At 45.8% G+C, this 20,541-nt stretch overlaps 1 protein-coding gene across 1 annotated transcript in view; it reads right to left on the reverse strand.

The window, feature by feature from the left end:
• Nucleotides 1–20,541, reverse strand: part of PAPPA (pappalysin 1) — a 284,791-nt gene that overhangs the window by 165,661 nt on the left and 98,589 nt on the right. The window contains exons 7-9 of the mRNA XM_061604307.1: nucleotides 19,624–20,131; nucleotides 4,894–5,022; nucleotides 3,056–3,147 (exon numbers count right to left, since the gene is read on the reverse strand). Coding sequence (XP_061460291.1) covers nucleotides 3,056–3,147; nucleotides 4,894–5,022; nucleotides 19,624–20,131 — 729 coding nt within the window. The remainder of the gene's footprint in view (nucleotides 1–3,055; nucleotides 3,148–4,893; nucleotides 5,023–19,623; nucleotides 20,132–20,541) is intronic.

Below are 20,541 nucleotides of genomic sequence, written 5' to 3' on the forward strand. Positions count from 1 at the left end.
CTGCGCATCTGCTTCAGAGGGCCTTGGATTTTAAACACAAAGGGTAGCTCAACTAAAAAGGCTTGAACTGCAGTCAAAACAGAGAGATTTGATCTCTGGATTCCATTAAATTAAACCCATAGGAAGGAATATGCAGCTAAACTCAGAGCCAGACCTGATATATTATTATTATTATTATTATTATTATTATTATTATTATTATTATTATTATTATTATTATTATTATTATTTGCTTGCTTGTTACCCAAAAGTCTCCAATGCTGGTAAAAACACAAAAAAATAAATCATACTGAGAAACAAAAAATCCACAACCCCAATGACAGTCACAAGAAGAGTTGCTTCATAACACACATTAACATTAGACTGTCAAAAGCCTAGGAGAAAAAAGTAAGTCTTTATCTGGTGCTGAAAAGATGACAATGAATGCACCAGGTGGATCTTGCTGGGAAGCGCATTGTACACATGGGAAGTCACAGCTGAAAAGGCTCTCCCAGCCTTCTACAGAGAAGGGCCTCAGATGAAGATCTAAGGGCCCTGGTATGTTCATACCGAGATAAGCATTCCAGAAGATATTGGTGTCCTAAGCCATAAAGAGCTCTAAAGGTGAAAACCAGCACTTTGAATTGGGCTCGGAAGCAAACAGCCAGCCAGTGCTGTTGGACCAGAAGACAGCAGTTCCTAAGCACACTTACATAGGAAGTAAGTTCCAATGAATTTAGCGAGGCTTATGCTCACTATATCTCTGCCTGGCATCTGAGCTCCTCAGATGGGGCACTGCTGAGAGTACCATATGCCAGAGGCAAGTTTCATCAGACTTAGTGTTGCAGCTCCAGATCTCTGGAATCAATGATCAGCCAAAATCAGACAAGCATCTAGTACATGATAATGTTTAGGCACCTACTGAAGACATTTTTGTTTAGGAAGGCTTTCCCTAAGGTGTAACCCAGTCATTTATCTGACAAAATTGTTTTGTTTTTGGACTTTGTATGGATGGTTTTATTGTTTGTAGATTTTTTAAAATTGATTTTATTGCGTTTAAATTTTAGATCTTATGTTTGCACATTAAGAGAATGTACAGTTCTCTCTAGGTGATATTGGACTACAGCTCCCATCAGCCCCAGCCAGCATAGCCAACAGTCAGGGATGATGGAACCTGTATTATGGAGGGCCACACAGGTTGCCCATCCCTGAGACAGATAAATGGTAGGCAATAGCCATGAAATGAAAAGTCCCTTTGAATGCAAACCTCAAATGTACAGAAGAAAAGCTTAGGGACTTGCCAATATCATAAAGCCGTAGTGTGACCGCCCTTGGAGTACTATGTCCAGTTCTGGTCGCCTCACCTCAAAAAGCATATCTTAGAGCTCAAAACAGTTGAAAAAGGAGCAACCAAAATGATTAAGGGGTTGGAGCAACTCCCCTCCATGGAACAGTTACAGAATTTGGGGCTTTTTAGTTGGGAGAAATGGAGAGCAAGGGGATTCATGATAGAGATGAATAACATTATTATTAATGGAGGGAGGAAAATGGATACAGAGACTTTTTCACTCCCTCTCATAAAACTAAAAGTTAGGGGTATCCAATGAAGCATTTCCCCCCCTTTGGACATTCTAGCCACTGAGAACATGTGCGAAGCACAAGCATATATGATGCTGGGAAGTGCTGAGATACTGAACCTGGAACACAAGTAATTAAGACTCTGTCATCTTAACCTCCTATGCTATCAGTGCTCTGTTGCTGCTACAAGCCTGGAAAACGGAGTACAGTAGGGCCCCGCTTTACAGCATTCCATTTTCCGGGGTTCCGCTGATGTGGCGACTTTCAATTAGGGGAAATTTCCCGTTTTAAAGCCAATTTTGTGCTTTTGCGGCATTTTTGCGGCATTTTTGCACGACGCGACCCATTACAGTCAATGGGTTCCACTTTACGGCGGGGGCCTGGTCCCTAACCCGCTGTATAACCGGGGCCCTACTGTATTGTGCCTCGAGGGTGCCATCTAGGCTGCAGTACCACCTTGCCTGAGCATTCCATCAGCTGACCCCAAGGGCCAATCACAATCAGTCAGGGCCTATAAAGCCCAAGACTCAAGAGCTCAGTCCTCTGCTGCCATTTCCTGGTTTTTAATTATTCATTCAACCACTCCTTTAAAAAACAAAACAAAAAAACCCTTATATCCTCCTTTTTTCCTATCTCAAAAAGGGAGATTAAAAACGAGCTTATGACAATAAAATATACATATAATCAAATCTACAAGATGCACTAAACAGCCACCAGAATGCCAAGATCATAAAAACATAATCCAAAATCAAGAAAACCAACAACTCAGAAATCCTCCCCCCTTAAAAAAACAAAAGAATTGAAAGCACAGATAAAGCAAAACAGTCTTAACTTAGTCGTCAAAAGAAGAGGAAAGGGTTTATTTATTTTTTTAGCTGAAGACCTTCCTAAACTACCAGGCTTTGTCCAAACACCCCAAACCATCAAGTGCCAGGTAAAGGCCTGTGAGGGCAACTGCTTTGCATGCAGAAAGTCCTGGGTTCGATCCCTTGCGTCTCCAGGTAGAGTTGAGAATGTCCCCTCTCTGAAACCATGGAGAGCCCCTGCCAGTCAGTGTGGACAATACTGAGCTACATAGACCAATGGTCTGACACTGTATGAGGGAGTTTCCTATTAGGGAAAGGGCCATTGTTCAGCGGTATAGAGGTCCCAAGTTAAATCCCTGGTATCTGGGTCAGGCTGGGAGCGGCCCCTACCGGAAACCACGGAGACAGCTTCTAATACTGAACTAGATAGATCAACTGACTTGATATGAGGCCGGTTCAGTGTTTCTGCCAGGTACGTCATGACCCTTGCCTGATGCTGACAACACACCATGCTTCTGGACATCTTGGATGCTAACCCTTGCTGAGGCGAACTGACAAAGCCTAAACTTCCCATTTCTAAACTCAGCTTTCCATCATTCCCTGGCTGCGTCATAAGGAAAGAACGAAATATGATTGAAAACCAGAAGAGCTCTGCCACCAGCCGCACCATGCCAGGGAAACTCAAAACTCACCAACGCAATTGAAGGACAATTCCTGCCGGCAAAAGAGGGAGCATCCATCTCCGTTGACCTTGTTCATGTCATCACACTCTTCCCCAAGGTCCCTGGGAACAAGATAAAAAAAAAAAAGGCGATCAGTCTTTTAAAAAATAAAGGATGTGAAGCTTTGGATGAAGAAGAAGAATTGTTAAACATTAGGGAGACAACCTTCCTTTCTCTTCCACCCCTTTGCTGTTCTTTACAGGCTAGTAAGGGAACAATTTAAAATAACAATGCGGGTTGGAGCAAATCTGTCAATTTAACTTTCTCATTCCTCCAGGTTTAAGTCCTGCTCTAAGGTCGGAAGGCACATGAAGCCAGCACCCTGCTGAACCTAAGCAGCGTCAGGTCTGGTCAGTGCCTGGATGGGAGACTGCCTGGGAACCATATGTAAGCCGCCTTGGGTTTCAATCATGAAAAGAAAGGCGGAGTATAAATGTAATAAATACATACATACATATTTCCACATCCATTCGCAATTTTTTTTTAGAAAAAGTCCTCATGAAAATTCATTGGCATGTTAGTGCTAATCGCTGCTAACATCTGAATCTTTGCAGACCAATTTTTTCCTAATATATCATAGGAACAACACAGCTGCCTAATATCAGGTTAGAATCATACAATCGTAGAGTTGGAAGGGGCCTATAAGGCCATCAAGTCCAACCCCCTGCTCAATGCAGAAATCCAGATTAAAGCATACCCGGCAGGTGGCTGTCCAGCTGTCCCTTGAACGCCTCCAGTGCTGGAGAGCCCACCACCTCCTTAGGTAATTAGTTCCATTGTTGTACCGCTCTAACAGTTAGGAAGCCTTTCCTGTTCTGTCCCAGCACTGTCTGTTCTGACTGGCAGCAGCACATCAGGCAGAAAAGGACCTTCATCATCACATCAATCCAGAGATCTGTTTTAAACCAGAGATGCCCTGGATTGGATCTGGGAGCTAGAAGAATTTTGTAGATTTTTGTCTCGTAGGGCTGTGCCTCGGATTCAACTGGATCCTGCACCAATTCAGGCTGATTTGGGCGGATCCAGACTGAGTCGAGACACCCCCGGATCACCCTGGGTCATGTTGCCTAGGGTGATCCAGGGCTCTCAGGGGGTGGGGCGTCAGCTGAGAAGAAGGAGAGTCAGGTAGCCTCTGCAAAGAGTAGCACAGAGCAGTTTGCAAGAGGCCTTTCAAACAGCCTCACACTGTGCTGTGGCTGCAAGGGCCTGTTCCCAGCAGGAGAACAGAGGCACACCATCAGACTGAGTGGGACTGAAACCAGCTGGTGAGCAGAGGGTGCAATCCCCCTGGCTGCAGGGTTCTGATTCACCAGCATGTTCTCAGCATGGATTGCACCAGAGGTGCAGCACCTAGCAGGATTGAACCCTCCTGCCCTGTGAAGCGTGGTGGGGTGGAGAATGCATCATCTGCTTCTTCTACTTCCCCCCTGCATGTTATTTAAAAACCCTAAGCTAACATAAGCCCCACCCCCAAATTGATTTGGGACTGGATCTGGGTCTCGTGTTCCCTGGGTTGACCCATGTTGGATCGGAGCCACTGATTGGGGGACGACATTCACAGCCCTAATTTCTTGTATATATGCAGAGAGCTGGGTTAGATGACTTTAGGGGAACCTTTTAACCCTATGAGTCTACTGTCTTAAGCTAGAGATACATCTGGTCACCAGAGGCAACACACAGGCCTATACAGCCAAAGTCAAAACTCTGTTGGGATGAAGGGAGTTGTAGTCTAGCAACATCCAGAGGGCCATAGATGCCGCCATTCCTACATGTGCCATACAATCAAGCGAAAAGCATCCCATACTTACTTCTGGATAATCCCATCGCCGCAGTAGCCGCTTCCATGGACGTAGGTGAGTGGAGGGGATGCTTCACTCTCTTCCATCCCAGAAATGACAGACACCCAGTAAGTGTATAAGCTGCCCATTTGTATTTCACTGTAATGCAAGGAAGGAGACATCAGGAAAGTGCAGGATGGCATCAAAAAGCAGTACTGGGTGCAGAACCCAACTTCCAGGGAAATCCCACCACCATCATCTTGCACTACAACATCTCACAGGTGAAAACAGAAACTGGACCATTCTGATTCTCAAACCAAGGACCCTGACCCCAGGCTTCACTCTCCACCATCAATGGGCGTGAGGGATGGGAGAATCTGTCCACTGCAGATGTCTCAGTTTCTCATTTTCTAGTCTTAAGTTCAGTTCTCCACATTTCCAGACCAGGTTGAGGATTGTTTCTATGTTTTAAAAAGTCCTCATGAAAATTTATCAGCATTTTGGTGTAAATTTCTCCCAATAGACACACTGTTTTGTGTGCAATTTAGCCTGATTTGTAATTTGTTTCAAACTGTTTCAAATATTTTATTTTATTAATATTAATTTATAAATTAATTCATAAAATTTATAAATTTATTTTATAAATATTAATATTTTATTGTTGTGAAGGGGAGTAATAAATTAAGATACTACTACTACTACTACTAATTAACAACAACAATAATATACACATTTTTGTAACGCTATTTTCCCCAATATAATGCATTTGTATGTCATTTTCATGAATATATGCATTTATATTGAGAGCCAGTGTGGTGTAGTGGTTAAGGTGCTGGACTACGACCTGGGAGACCAGGGTTCAAATCCCCACATAGCCATGAAGCTCACTGGGTGACCTTGGACCAGTCACTGCCTCTCAGCCTCATGAAAACCCAATTCATAGGGTTGCCATAAGTCGGAATTGACTTGAAGGCAGTACATTTACATTTATATGCATACTTTAGTATACAGGCAGGCCCCACTTTACGGCACTTCGCTTTTCGGTGTTCCGCTAATGTGGCGTTGTGCAAATGTGAAAAGTCCCCACTTTAAGGTGCTTGCTCTGCTTCTACGGCGGTTTTTCTCATCGCGTGCCATTTTTGCATCATTTTCGTGCAACGCGCACCATTATTGTCTATGGTTTCCGCTTTTCAGCAGCGGTCCAGAATGGAGCCTGCCGTATAAGCGGGGCCCGCCTGTATACATTTTGGTACACGTTACTTGGCTGGAGAAATGCACTGCAAGATTTAGAGAAATATGGACTTCAAAGGACGCCTGGGTTTCAGTCTGTGTATTGAAGTGGCGGCTGGTGGTTCCATGTCAGCAGGGCAGAGGAATCCACTCTGGGTTTTAGTTTGAACTTTCAAGGAGCTGTCCAAGGTGCGCACAGGAGCCCAGTCCGACTTGGAGATGCCGGGGATTGAACCTGGGACCTTCTGCATGCGAAGCAGATGCTCTCCCCCTGAGCTATGGCCTTTTCCTATTTAAAAAGCCTGAAACTTTTAAGAAACATAGGAAGCTGTCTTCTACTAAGTCAGACCTTTGGTCCATCTACCCCAGTAGTGCCTACAGTGACTGGCAGCGGCTCTCCAGGGTTTCAGGCAAAGTCTTTCCCAGCCCTACCTGGAGATGCCGGGGACTGAACCTGGGACCTTCTGCATGCAAAGCAGATGCTCTGTCACCAAAGTATGGTTCCTCCAGTTCTATCATTCTGCTATTCCTCTTAGTAAAATGTGTGACGGAGGGAGAGTTGAAATTTTCCCTCCTTGGTGTGGGATGAACCGACAAAAAAATAAAAATTCTTGGCTCACACCATTACCATTACAGCAAGCCTGAGCCTACATGAATGAAATGCTTATGGCTAACTCTAAATGACAATTTCCGTGTCGGTGTGTATTTGCATTTTCATATGAAGCCGGAGTATCTTCTCATCTGTTTCTGAAGGAATACATTTATATACACAGCAGGGAAAAATAAAATTGCAAATGGTCTCCCAGACAAAAGGAAAATAGGACAAAGTGCATGGCTCACTGTAACCTGCATAATAGAGAGATCCAACGCTATCTGCTGAAATGTTTTTATAATAGCTCCTTAATAATGATATTGTTTGTGCAAGAGAATTGCCTTTTTTTACAAAAAAGGTATGTGTATTGTATCTTGCAATCTGATGTAACCTTAAAAAAAGAGAGATGGATAATACTTTATGAGTATTATGTACCAGTATTATCACTGGTACAAGACAAAATGGATAAAGGTGTCCATTCAACTGGACTGACGCCTATTGGCCAATGGTGAACCAGAGCATCATGTTCTGGGACCACACCGGAACCTGTGGAAAAAGTTGCAAGGCTGTTGAAAGTTACTGGACCGTGGATAGCTCAGTGTAGTCAGTATCTTCAGAATACATTGTCTGTGCAGTTATCTTTGCCTTTTATTGACATGAAGCTTTATATTATTGGTTGTTAAAATTATTGTTTATATTTGTACATCTCATTGGCCACTTGATTATAAGACTGTCCTTGTAAATTCATTATATATATATGAATGGATAGGGGTAGGACAGAATTCAATTCAGTTCACATTCAAAGCTGAATCTATCAAATTTGCACTTTCCAAACAATATGAGAACCAAACCAAAGCCATTGTTCGAAATTTGCACTTATGTGAATTTTGCAATGCAGTTCCCTAACCAACCAATTTTGCAAAATTCATATTTTGGGGGAAAGTGTGCATAAAAATAAACACATCCATGACAACATATAAAAGTGCATTATACTTGGAAAAGTTCCTTGCAAAAATGTGCACAGAAAAATGTGTTTATTAGGAGAAATTATTACTAAAATGCTAATAGTTTTCAAGATTTTCCCTCCAGAAATGTGGAGAACTGAATTTCAGATTGGAAAAATGAGAAACAGAGAGCTGAAATTGATCAATCTTTCTATCCCTATATACAGTACAGAAATACATTTTATTCATTGAGTGCTGCATGCAGAAAGTCCCAGGTTCAATGTCTGGCATCTCCAGCAAGGAAACGAAAATATCCCCAATGTGGAACCATGGACAGCCGCTGCCAGTCAATGTAAGACAATACTGAGCTAGATGGATCAAGAGCCTGACTTAGTATCAGGCAGATTCTTGGGGAGTGAGGCACAGCCCATTACATTGATTGGGGGGGGGCAGCCTTGGCCTCCCCACTGGGAAAAAGCGAACAAGAAGAAATGTACCTTAGCAATTGCCTATACCTCCTTAGAGAGGCTCACCCCCACATGTGGTCAGCTGTACTTCTAGAGGTCACCATGAACACAAATGCCAAAATGATCCCTCTCCCCGCCCCCAAAAATGACATTTGATTTTAAAACCATCCTTTCCCTTTTACAGCTCACAGCTTCTCCAAATCCTCCTTCCTCTGTCTCAGCCCACTTATTGGTCTTCTTCCAGCGGGAATTCCTGACATAACTTCTTCAATAGACTTCCATCAGCTAATCATTCCACATGACCTGGCCATCTTAACCTTTCTGGAACAATTCATGGGCCTTATTTTGCTAACATCCGTCCAAGGGAGCACCCCAGAGTTGGGGCTTAAAAACACATTCTAAGATTCAGTCCCAGTTCCATTGTACCCTCAATGAGTGCATACCACCAGATTAGCATCTTTTAGAGGCTTGTGATCACAGACTACGGGCCATTACATTTTTCATATGGCGAAAGAAAATGTGTTGCTTTGTAGGAACCAAACAAACAAGCGATCTGCTGTTTGTGGGCATCCTCCAGGAAAGCCCAATTGCCAAGCACCTGCTTTGAGTGCAGAAGGCCTCAGGTTCAATCCCAGGCAGGGCTGGGAAAGACCCCTCTCTGAAACCCTGGAAGGCTGCAGGTTTACACTCCAGCTTTGCAAAAGCCAGACAGTTCCATGCACACCCGCTTGGTCTCTCCACCTCCACTCAGGCAAGCAAGAGGCATTATAACTGTTGAAGGTCACATTGCTGGCTAGCAAAAGTCCTCAAAGAGGGTTTGGAGCAGGGCCAATGAGGATTGTGGCCTGGGGATGGGCCTGACTTACAGAGAGTGTCAGATTGAGAGGCCTGAAGGGCCACATTCATCCCCCAGGCTTGGGGTCCCCCCCCCATCTTAGACCATCCTCCTTAAGTCTTCAGCATGGCTAGGAATGGCTGAAATGGGACACGTTTGTGCAGCAGAGCAATCAGACTGAAGGAAAAAGTCCAAGAGAGGGGAAAAGGCAAGTGAGACAGAGAGAGCCATATTTGGGCTCTGTAAGCTAGCAGCATTTAGGGCTGCTAGTTGACACACTCCAGAGATCTGATATGGGAGCCTTGGACTCTTGCCTGCCTATTGGAATGTTGAAGCTGTGCCTCCACCTACACACAACCTGTATATTTGTAAATCAACTCAGGGCCCCTCCAGACTGGAAGCTTTTTTTTTTAGCAGGAGCATTCTGCAACATGTCATCGATGCAACAATAGTGCATTCATGGTGGATTCATCCTGGACTGTCCACACACCATTCTGCTTTATTGGTTGTTCTATGATGCTTCCCCAATGTCACCACATTATCGCTATCTGGAGGAGCTAGATGTGTGAATATGAGGGAACAGTGTGATGTGGCTGCAAACAAGGCAAATGCTATTTTAGGCGGCATTAACAGAAGTATTGTTTCCAAATTGAGTGAAGTATTGGTTCCCCTCTATTCAGCAGTCATCTTGAGTACTGCATCCAGTTCTGTACAACACACGTTAAGAAGGATGAGACAAACTGGAAATGGTTCAGAGGAGGGCACTAGAAACAAAGCCCTATGAGAAGAGATTGAAAGAATTGGGCATGTTTAGCCTTGAGAAGACAGAGGGGAGATATGATAGCACTCTTCAAGGACTTGAAAGGTTGCCACACAGAGGAGGGCCAGGATCTCTTCTCGATCATCCCAGAGTGCAGGACACGGAATAATGGGCTCAAGTTGCAGGAAACCAGATTTTGACTGAACATCAGGAAAAAACTTCCTAACTGTTAGAGTGGTACAATAATGGAACCAATGACCTAGGGAGGTGGTGGGTTCTCCAACACTGGAGACATTCAAGAGGTAGCTGGACAGCCACCTGTTGGGTATGTTTTAATTTGGATCCCTGTAGTGAGCAAGGGATTGGACTTGATGGCCTTATAGGCCCCTTCCAACTCTACAATTCTATGATTCTATGATATGAAGGTCTGAAAAGAAAAACAATTTCTTTTCCTTTTTTTTCCAGAAATTGGGGGGAAATGGAATTTTTTTAAAAATATATTTTTTCAAGTTTTTCAAGTTTTCAAGTTTTTTTTCCCTAGGCCTTTGCATCTCTAAGAGGAGTGTTATTTCACTATAGAACAGCAACAGTGGGGCACCCCCTGGGAACATTTGTGGTATGGAAAGTCACAGGATTTCAGCAGGAAGCAATGGGACATGCACTGATTGGAAACAATGCAGTAGGTCCGTCCCAGGTCTTCTGAAGACACAAACAGCATTGAAAACAGGAACACATATATCCACCCTGCTACCATCATGAGCACAAATAATCATGAATGCACCCTAAAAAGGATGCCTGGAGGGCCCCTCAAATATTACACATCCCCATATACTCCCACAGCGGTCTCCTCCCAAAAGAGACCAAAGCTGGGTAAGTGCTTATGCCCCTGGGGAGAAGTGGGAGAAGCCCAACATTATTATTATAAATGAAAACGAAAAAGTGTGTCCAAGTTTGAGGAGGAGTGCCAGCTCACATGAAGCCAGTGGTGTAGTCGTCCAGGGTCTCAGGGGTTCTTAGACCCTTTACTTTTTTGGGAGCAGGGTCCGAGCGGGGTCCCTATGTCTCCTGTATCCTGCAAGCCAATCATCCTCAAAGGGGAGTGTGTTAGCCACTGAGAAGAGTCTTCTCACATGCTTTCCTGCCCTTTCCTGTGGATTGTAGCCAATCAGAGTGAAAGGAGGTGAGTCAGCCACTGAGAAGACTCTTCTCAGTAGCTTACACTCTCCCCTTTCATGCTTCTTGGCTCTTGTTGTTGTGGGGGAAGGCATTAGCAAGGATCTTATTCTCAACTCAGCAGCAAAAAAGGGGGAGGGAGTGGCTGTGACTAACACAAAGAGGCCTTCTGCACTTCTGAAGTTGCCACTACACTATTGCATGAAGCTTCCCATATGCATCAGAGCCTCTAGGAACAGGGAGTGTAAGGTGCTTTTCTCCCTCTGTTTATTTTGTCCACAGACACACACACACAACAGTGGAGACTGGTCCACAGGGCAAATGGGGTGCTGTTCCACCAGCCCCAGTCTGCCCTCAGCCAGCCCCCCACTTGCTTGCCTTCCCACTTGCAACCAGTCCTCCTCAGTCTCAGTGATGCCCTTGTAGAGCTCAGCAGGAAAGAGGATGGGGACCGAACTTAGCATTAGTTGACGCTGACTGCCATTGGCTTTGCCCAACATTTGCCTGTCATTGGCTGTGGCTCCAGCTACACTTGGCCTCTCTGCCTTCTGCCCTCTTGCTCCCAAAGGGCACCAGCTACCTCTTACAGAGACCCTGGCAGTATCCAAGATGCTTTGGCAGTCCAGCCTGACACATTCCTATTTCATGCCTACTTTAGCTTAAAAGGTAAGGATGCAAGTGAGCAGGTCTTATCTCCCCTGTCTTTCTGAGAACTGACTTAGGGGATATTCATTGCCCTGACTTACATATCAATGGGGAACAGGAATGGTCTGCTGCTGGGCATCTGCCTAAAGGAGAATTAGAGCAGGCCATATGAAATGCCAACAGTTTCCTACTTTTTGAAATCTGTCCAACGGCTCCTTAAATCAAGGCTATGTTTCTTTACTAGCTTTTTTTTTTTAAGATGGGGCTTGTAAGCTTGAATCACATAATTGAGGTGATGAACCAACTCAAGCTTTAATGCAGAATAAAATGTGTCTCTCAATCAACCAGTGGGGGGCAGGCAACAGGGAAAGGATCCTGGGATTCAGCAGTTTTGAAGAGCCTTAGTACATGTAGGTGCATGATGCACAATGGCTGTAACACATGTTGCCAGGGAAGGGCTATGCACTACGTTCATGCAGTTGGCTCTTCCATGCTTACTCCTTCAACACTTCCTTCCTAGACTTTGACAGTTCCCCTGAAAGGCAGAGGTGACGGACAACTCTTTTTGCAAGCTCCGCTGCTAACTATGGGTCAAGCTACATAACAGAGGCACAGGGATGCAGGGTAAATTTGATTTTGCTTGCTTCTTAATGAGAAACTACCTAATTTGCATTTCCTGAACTGATACATGAACCAAAACACAGCTATCCTTCAAAATCTGCACTTTTCTGAATGTTGTGACGCAGTTCTCAAACAAAAGAAAGTGTACAAAAATGCACACATTAGAGGAAAGTGTGCATAAAATTGCATATTTCAGTGAAAACAATATTTTAAAAAGACATTAGGGAAATTGCTTGTTTAAATGTGCGCATTAAATAAAATGGCATACAAAAATGCATTTATTTAATACGAATTAGTACTAAAACGTTGGTGAATTTTAATGAAAGTTTTTTAAAAAAAAAAAAAACACCTCAAGCCAATGTGGAAAGGCGGAGAATGGAATTTAAGACTGAAAGAGAAAGAGAGAAATGGACAGAAACTGAAATTGAGGGATTTTGTCCATTACTATGCAAGGGATTGGGAACCTGTGGTTCAGATGTTGGTGGACCCCAAGTTCTGGTCATCCCTGACCACTGGCCATGCTCGTTTGGAGTAATGAGAGTTCAAGTCCAAAAAACATCTGGAGAGCCATAGGTCCCACATCCAGTTAACATATCTGTTTTGTTCTTTTAAAATAACTGCTTCAGGATGGGGGTGGGGTGATCAGCACCAATGGTGTCTTCCCGGCGTGAATGGCCAATGGGGGGGTGAGCATCATGATCACAGTGCAATAGTGATGGGAGAAATGGTCAGTTTCAGTTTCTCATTTTCCCCACTCCTAGTTTCTCCTAATACACACATTTTCGTACGCAATTTTACCTGTTATACACATTTTTCCCAAGCAGTTTCTTCTAATACCCATTTTCATTCTAGGCATTCTTCTAATACCCAGGCATTCTAGCATTTTAGCATTTCAGTATTGTAGCATTTAGTATTTTAGTATTTTAGTTTAGTATAGGTTTATTTGGAAATTTAATGAGTTATGTTTTAAATTGATTAATGTGTGGTTTTAAATTGTATGTTGATATTTTGATGTTGTGACCCACCCAGAGAGCTTCGGCTATGGGGCGGTATAAAAATTTAATAAATAAATAAATAAATAAATAAATTCATGCTATTTTCACCAATATACGCATTTTATGCACACTTTTCCGCAGTATCTGGATTTTTGTACACATCACATGCAGCAGAGGCTGGTGGCTCCAATGTCAGTGGGGGCAGGGAATCCGCTCTAGGTTTTAGTCTGAACTTGCAAGGAGCTGTTCAAGGTGCTTTCAACTTTCAGGACCTTGGACAGTTCCTTGAAAGTTCAGAGTGAAACCTAGAGCGGATTCACTGCCCCACTGACATTGGACCCACCAGCCTCCACTCACAGCTGAAGAATTGCACTACAATATTCAGAGAAGTGCAAATTTTGAAGGATGACTGTGTTTTGGTTTGCATATTGTTCCAGACAGTGGTAATCACCTTTAAATGCAAACTGAAATTTCAAATTGCTCCTCCATCCTTATCAAAGAGTAAGGATGAACTCTCCCACCACCCCTGCCAATTCCTCATGTGCCATGTACCGCTCTGTGCAAAAGAGCAAACACCATATTGGTATTTAATGGAGTGGCTCATATAGCAATATTTGGAATCAGAATGGGGGGGAGTCTTACAAGAGTCTCTGTTTTCCATGTGAGAGCTGTTAGAGGGCTAGGACACTTTCTGTCTGAAGTGGTCCATCCCACACCCAGGGAGTTACAACTTCTGGTCTTTACATGGAGAATCAGGCTATTAGTGGCTACTAGTCATGATGGCTATGCTCTGACTTCACAGATGAGGGCCTATGTTTCTCAGTACCAGTTGCTGAAGGGGAGAGTGCTCTTGTGCTCAAGGTCCTGCTTGCTGGCTTCCCAGAGGCCACTGTGAGAAGAGGATGCTGGACTAGATGGGCCACTGGCCTGGCCTAGCAGGGCTCTTCTTATGTTGCTATTTATTTGCCAGAAAGACAACTCTGGGTTACATGCAACATTACTCATACTCAGACTAGACCCATTGAAGTTAATAGATGTAACGCACTTAGATCCATTAATTTTCATGGCTCTACCAGATCAGGGTCAACAGTTATTACACAGAACCCTAAACAACTTGGGCTCAAAGTACTTTATGGGCGGCTTGGTTCCTTATGCGCTACCTCACTGAGATCTTCTGATGGGAGACTTTTGGTGGTCCTCCATGCCCTGGAGATCTGGTCTGCTTTTACTAGGGACTGTGGAACTCCTTGCCAACAGAAGCCTGCCAAGGGTCATCCCTGCTTTCTTTGAAAACTTTTCTTTTAAAAACTATACTGTTCACAGAGGCCTTTGGAATGTGATTTTAAAAAAATCAACTGGTCTTCATTGATTTTTTTTTATGTTATGCTCTGAGTAAAACCTAGTTGGGTACGACCCATAGCAATTGTGGATTTCCAGTACAGATCCTCCATGATCTCACCCAAGGATGGCTGGCCCAAAGGGCAAATGGGGCACTCCCCTTCCAACCTCAGCCAGCCCCAGCCAGCCCTCAGCTGTCTGCCTTTTTACTTATTTTCAGTCCAGGGGATGGTCCCGCCTGTCAGCTTTCTCCTCCTGAGTCTCTGTGCTGCTCTCGTAGAGCTCAGCAGGGCGGAGGACAGGGGGCCCAAACAGCTTTAGTTGGCTCTACGTACCATTGGCTCTGGCTACACCTACGCTTGGGCTCTCTGCTTCACGCCCCCTGCCAGTCCCAATCAGCCACCACCGCCGCTGAACCTTCCACACCTTTGAAGTGTACCAAAAATGTTTCTTACATTCCTGGAGTGAGGGGAGGGTCATTCTAGGACACGCGGATTCGGGACTGCCTCATTTCCCCATTCCTCCCAGTCCTTTGCTATACAAATAGGCCTAGCAGAGGTTTTTGTTTTTGTCTTGTCTCCTCTTCTTTAAAAAAAAGAAAAATCCTAAAAAGCGAAGAGACATTTGGCTGCGGAGGTGTCTGCTGGAGGTGGCGGGGCAGGATATGGTAAACAAAAGAAAGACATTAAAACCCAGGCGGTTCTTGCGTTTCCCTGTTATTTCAGCTGCGTTCACAGCTCCCACTGATTTGGAGACATCTAAAGGGGGGGACAGGTGCAAAAGGCACACAACAACCTCCCCCCAACCACTCCCCACCCTATACACACTCCACCTCGCTTCTCAATACAAAGTCGGTCTAAAAGGCAAATGTGCCGAAGGACTTTTGGGTCCTACCACAAGAGGAAGCAGACGGACCCAAATGAGTCTGGATGTCAGAGTCTCCTATGAACTATGAGAAGGAGGCAAGGCAAAGGCAGGATTAAAAGCAAGCCCCATGCGGCTCTTTGGAAAGTCACGGGGCCATGGGTTCGGTTAGGATCTCAGTGGTCATCTAGACAGCTGCTGCTCATGGTGGGAGGAGCTTCAGTTCAGCTTAAAAGGGCCCAGGCTGAATTCTGAGCATTCCCTAGACAAGCAGGGCATGAAGGCAGCCACCCTCTCACATCGTCCGCCTCTCTGGCAACTCATACTCAATCTACCGCCTCTGAATTTGGGGCTGTTAGCTATCATGGTTAAAATAAAGAAGCCCCCTCCTCCATGAATGCCCATGCAAAGCACATGCTCTACCACTGAGCCGTGGCCTGTCCCACAATGCATTGCTCAGCATTTGTGCACCACAAGGTGCCATAGTCTTCGATGCATGCACAGCGCACACTAGAAAAAAAGATCCATTCCGCACTTACAATACACTTCAAAACATACAAAGTTCCCTGCTGGATGAGCCTGAAGGCCTGTCAAAGCCAGTACCCCTTTTCCCCACAGTGGCTAGCCAGATGCCTCTGGGAAGGCCACAAGCACGTGCATTCATCAGCACACAGCCATCATGACCGGCAGCCATTTGACAGCTTAGGAATGTAGAAATCCCCTTTCTGAAGCTGTCCAAGGTGGTGGCCCACGACACATTCTGTGGTAGCAAGTTCCTCAGTTTATCAGCTATGGCTGGTGCCCTTTGGGACTGGGAAGGCCGGGAGACCAACACATTGCCTGCTCTGACCAACAGCGCCTGTTTAGAGAGGAGTCTCTCCCAGCTCCACCTGAAGATGCCGGGGATTGAACCTGGAACCTTCTGCATGCTCTACCACCGAGCTATGGCCCTTCACCTAACCTGGAGCCACTGACAGGCAAAGTCAGCTAATTCTAGCTCTGTCCCCATCCTCCCCACAACTGAGTTCTCTAATGGCAACACTGAGACACAAGAAGAAGAGACTGACCCCCCCCCAGACTGGATGTTGGGGAACGGCTGTGGCTCAGTGCCAGTCTCCGGCATCTCCAAGTAGCATTGGGATTGTTCATGTTCCCTGCCTGAAGACCTGGAGAGCTGCTGCCAGCCACTGTAGACAATACTGAGCTGGATGGAGCAATGGACTGACTCAGTATAAGGCAGCTGCCCATGTCCCTTTGTTCCTAAGATGGCACTGGCTGAAGGCAGACCGAGGTCAACGGGACAGCACCCACGCCCCCCAATGGAGCAGCCTCGTTGCTGTCTGAAGAATCCTGCACTGAAGCCTGGACTGCTGGAGACAGTGACCGACAGTCACTGAGCAGGGGGTTGGGCTGGATGGCCTTACAGGCCCCTTCCAACTCTACTATTCTATGAAAGTCTCGCCAACAACATTTTCAGGAGGCTCCCTCACCAATTAGGGGAGTCGGAAACAGAGGGAGAGTGGTTTACCAAGAACGGAGATCAGAAAATAAGGAACATCTCTTGTAAATTGGGAGAGACAGGGTTGCATGTAGAAAAGCTAAACACGGTGTCTCTTCCAAAAGGACACTCCATCATGTTTCCCTTGGAAGGGACACCGTGCCTTGACTTAATCCACTTTGGGTTACGCGAGAGCCTACAAGGGAGTCTCCTGTGGTCCAGCAATGGTTTGGAATCTGTTTCTAGTGGCCTCCTCTGTGCCCCACTAAAACATCCCACAGTGCGCCAGTTTCTCCAGTTACCATCAAATTTGCAACTGGCCTCATTAAAAAAGCCACAGCGAATGAACAGACCAATTTATTGCACTCTACTTTTGACAGAGAAGAGGATTTTCAGGATTTTTGTTTTACAGAGAGGCCCCAGCAGGGCTGGCCAAATGAAGCAAGAGGTGGAGGAACATAGGAAGTGTCTTGATTGTCTACACTGACTGGCAGCAACTCTTCAGGAGTTCAGACAAGGGACATCTCCAGCCTGAAGATGCCAGGGATTGAACCTGGGACCTTCTGCATGCAAGGCAGGTGCTCTACCCCTGAACTACGACCCTTCCCTAAAAAGAAGCTGATTTAGGGTCAGAGAATTGGTCCAAGTAGATCAGCATTGTCCTCGCTGCGTGGCAGAGACCCTCCAGGATTGCAGACAGGGGACATTCCCAACCCTACCTGGAGATGATGGGCATTGTACTTGGGACCTCCCACACAGAAAGATGCTCTGCCACTGAGCTGCAACCTTCCTCCAACTGCAGAGAGACAAATGAGCACCCCAACATGTCTGGGTAGGCTTGCCCAAACAGAAGCACTTTTAGTGGCATTTCTTGATCCCTGAGAGAGGGTTGTTGTTGTTTTTTGGTGTTTGAGATTTGCTCTGGGATCTAAAATACGGGGTGGCAGAGAGAGAGAGAGAAGGAATGGCATAAGGAGAGAGAGATGGTAAAAAGAGATATGGGCAGCAGATAAAGAGAGATGGTAAAAAGAGATAAGGGGCAGCAGATAAAGAGAGATGGTAAAAAGAGATAAGGGGCAGCAGATAAAGAGAGATGGTAAAAAGAGAGAGAAGGGGTGGCAAGAGAGATGGTAGAAAGGGGCGAGAATGGGATGCCCTGCCCACATTTGCCTCTGGCCCTACCCATCACCCCATGTGGCCCCCAAGAGTTTGCCTCCGAGGGAATGTGGCCCCCAACAGGAAAAAAAAAAGGCTCCACACCCTGGACGAGGCAATATGGGGTAAGATGGCCCAGCCCGGGATAAGGCAGCTTCCCATGTTCCTGTGTAGAAAAACAGTACGAAGATCTCCCGAAAGCTCTGTGTCTCATTTTGGAGGGCTCTGCCTGCCGTCAACTTGCTCTGACTCCACCCCCAAACAGGTGGATCTGGCAGCCGCATCTGAGTGCTTGAGAACTGGAGTGTTCCTCTGGCTGGCAGGGCTTCAGAAAAAAACGCCAAGCAGACAGACAGATTCGGGAGATGGATGAGTGGGAAGGAATGCCCTCACAAGGGCAGCTGCAGTGATGTGCTCCGGCAAATGGACTGCATTCCACAGAGACGGAAGATTAGGCTCTCTCTTTGCAGACGGCAGGGGGTCGTGTTATCTCAAGCCTCTGCTCACAGAGGCTTGACCCCGAGCCAGAGCCAAATGTAAGTCAGCAGGAGGCTGTCTTGGCTGCCGCCAGAACGGCCTCTCCAAGGGCGCTTTGCAGCAAACCCTTCAGTGTCGGCGCACAACTGCAACCCTACACCACAAGGAGCCACACCACTTACTGAAAGGCACACCACTCGAATTTGCTGAGCATCAGTAATCCCTGGAAGATCTCGGCAGAGTTCTAAACAGGAGTCAACAGTCTAACCCCTAACCCTCTAACCCAACTCCTTGTCTGAAACCCTACAGAACTGCTGCCAATCAGTGTAGACCGTACTGAGTTGGACGGACCGATGGTCTTACTCAGTAGGAGGGAGCTTCCTATGTTCGTAACACTGCTATTTTTGGGTGGGATTCAATCACATACCAGTAAATTCAGGTTGCACAATTAAATATGATACTCTCTTGAGCAACAAGCTGTCTTCCCAGGCAGAGGAGGGAGGGATCAGTGGATTTAGGGGGACCTTTATGTGAAACTAATCGGGTGGCTCTTTTGATCCTGGTTACAGTCCACAGTAAGATGAGGACACACAGCATGGGGTGAAGGCAACGGTGCTGAAGCACACCCCAAAACTTGATGTTTAGGGAAAAGCATAAAGGGGGAGATCCAAACAGCAGCATGAGGCCTGGACATGCTCAGTGAGCACAGGAAAGTGCCGTAGCATACTGGCAGAGCATCTGCTTTGCATACAGGAGATCCCAGGTTCAATCCAATAGCATCTCCAGGTAGGTAGGTAGCCTCTCTGCCTGAAATCCTGAAGAGCTGCTGCCAGTCAGTGTAGACAATACTGAGCTACATGGACCAGTCATCTGACTCAGGATAAGGCAGCCTCCTATGTCACTATGTCGGACCTTTAATGCTGGCTGACTATGGGAGGAGGGGAATAAGCAAAACGAAACAGGCGAGGGGATGAATGATCTGGAGTATCCTCAAAGAAGGCACGACTGGTCAGCCAGAACAATAAACAGGATCACTGCAACATTTTCTTGCAGGGCCCACTAATGATGACAATAACACATTTCTAAAGCACACTCAAAGCCAAGCTTTGTGCAGATAAAATCAAGAGGTCTCCCCTGCCCCGTTCCTTTTGGCTTCCGGTACTTACGAGTCCACAAACTTCCGGCTGAGGTCTGAGATGATGAACGGAGAGCCTTTCTGAAAAGGAGGGTCCCGGGCTACTTTGTACTGGACAGGCCTGCAGTCAGTGCACTGTCCGCTCTGTGGGACTGAGCTCATCATGGCAGCATCAATCTCCAGGTGCTCATCCAAGGTGTAGATCTGGATGGCGCAGACTTCCTCATTCACCTTCTTGGGGTCCAGCCTGATGGTCATGGGGACATCGCAGAAGAAGTTCTGAGGCCCGAGTGAGAGGTTCCGCCCGCTGACCATCAGGAGCTTGATGTCATTCACGGCTTCGCTGGAATCCCAATCAGGGGAGACAAAGGTCACCCAGATGGTCAGAGACTCTGGGATCACCGGGTACTTGAACTCCAGCTCCAGATAGCATCCCTGAGGTTCGGGACAGGCGGGTGGGACGGTTTGCTTGATGACTGCCGAGTTGGGACTCCATGTTCTAACGCTAGGTTTGCATGGCTGCTCCACATCGGGGTGACCTTGAATGCAGAAAGAAAAGATAAAGTTAACAACAACCACAACAACCCTTGTAAAACTACAATCCTGAGCTTTCTGTATGCCAGGGGTAGGGAACACTTCTCAGCCTGAGGGCCACATTCCTTTCTGGGGAACCTTCTGGGGGCCACATGCCAGTGGTGGGTGGGGATGTTCTCCATTTGAATCTGGTACAGAATTTTCAATTAATTTCCTTATTTCTCTATCATTGTGGATCGGATGTTTATGAAACCATTTCCCGCGATTATTTTTGAAAACATTTTTTTTTAACCCACCTCTAAGGTATTGATATTAAGAACAATAATTTTATCGATATTTCCTTTCATTTATCAACATTTCCTTTGAAAGTATGAACATCTTTTGAGAAGGGAAAAAAACTGAATCAGTAAAAGCA

Source organism: Rhineura floridana, chromosome 20 (genome assembly GCF_030035675.1).
Source record: "Rhineura floridana isolate rRhiFlo1 chromosome 20, rRhiFlo1.hap2, whole genome shotgun sequence".
Taxonomy (NCBI): Eukaryota; Metazoa; Chordata; class Lepidosauria; order Squamata; family Rhineuridae; genus Rhineura; species Rhineura floridana.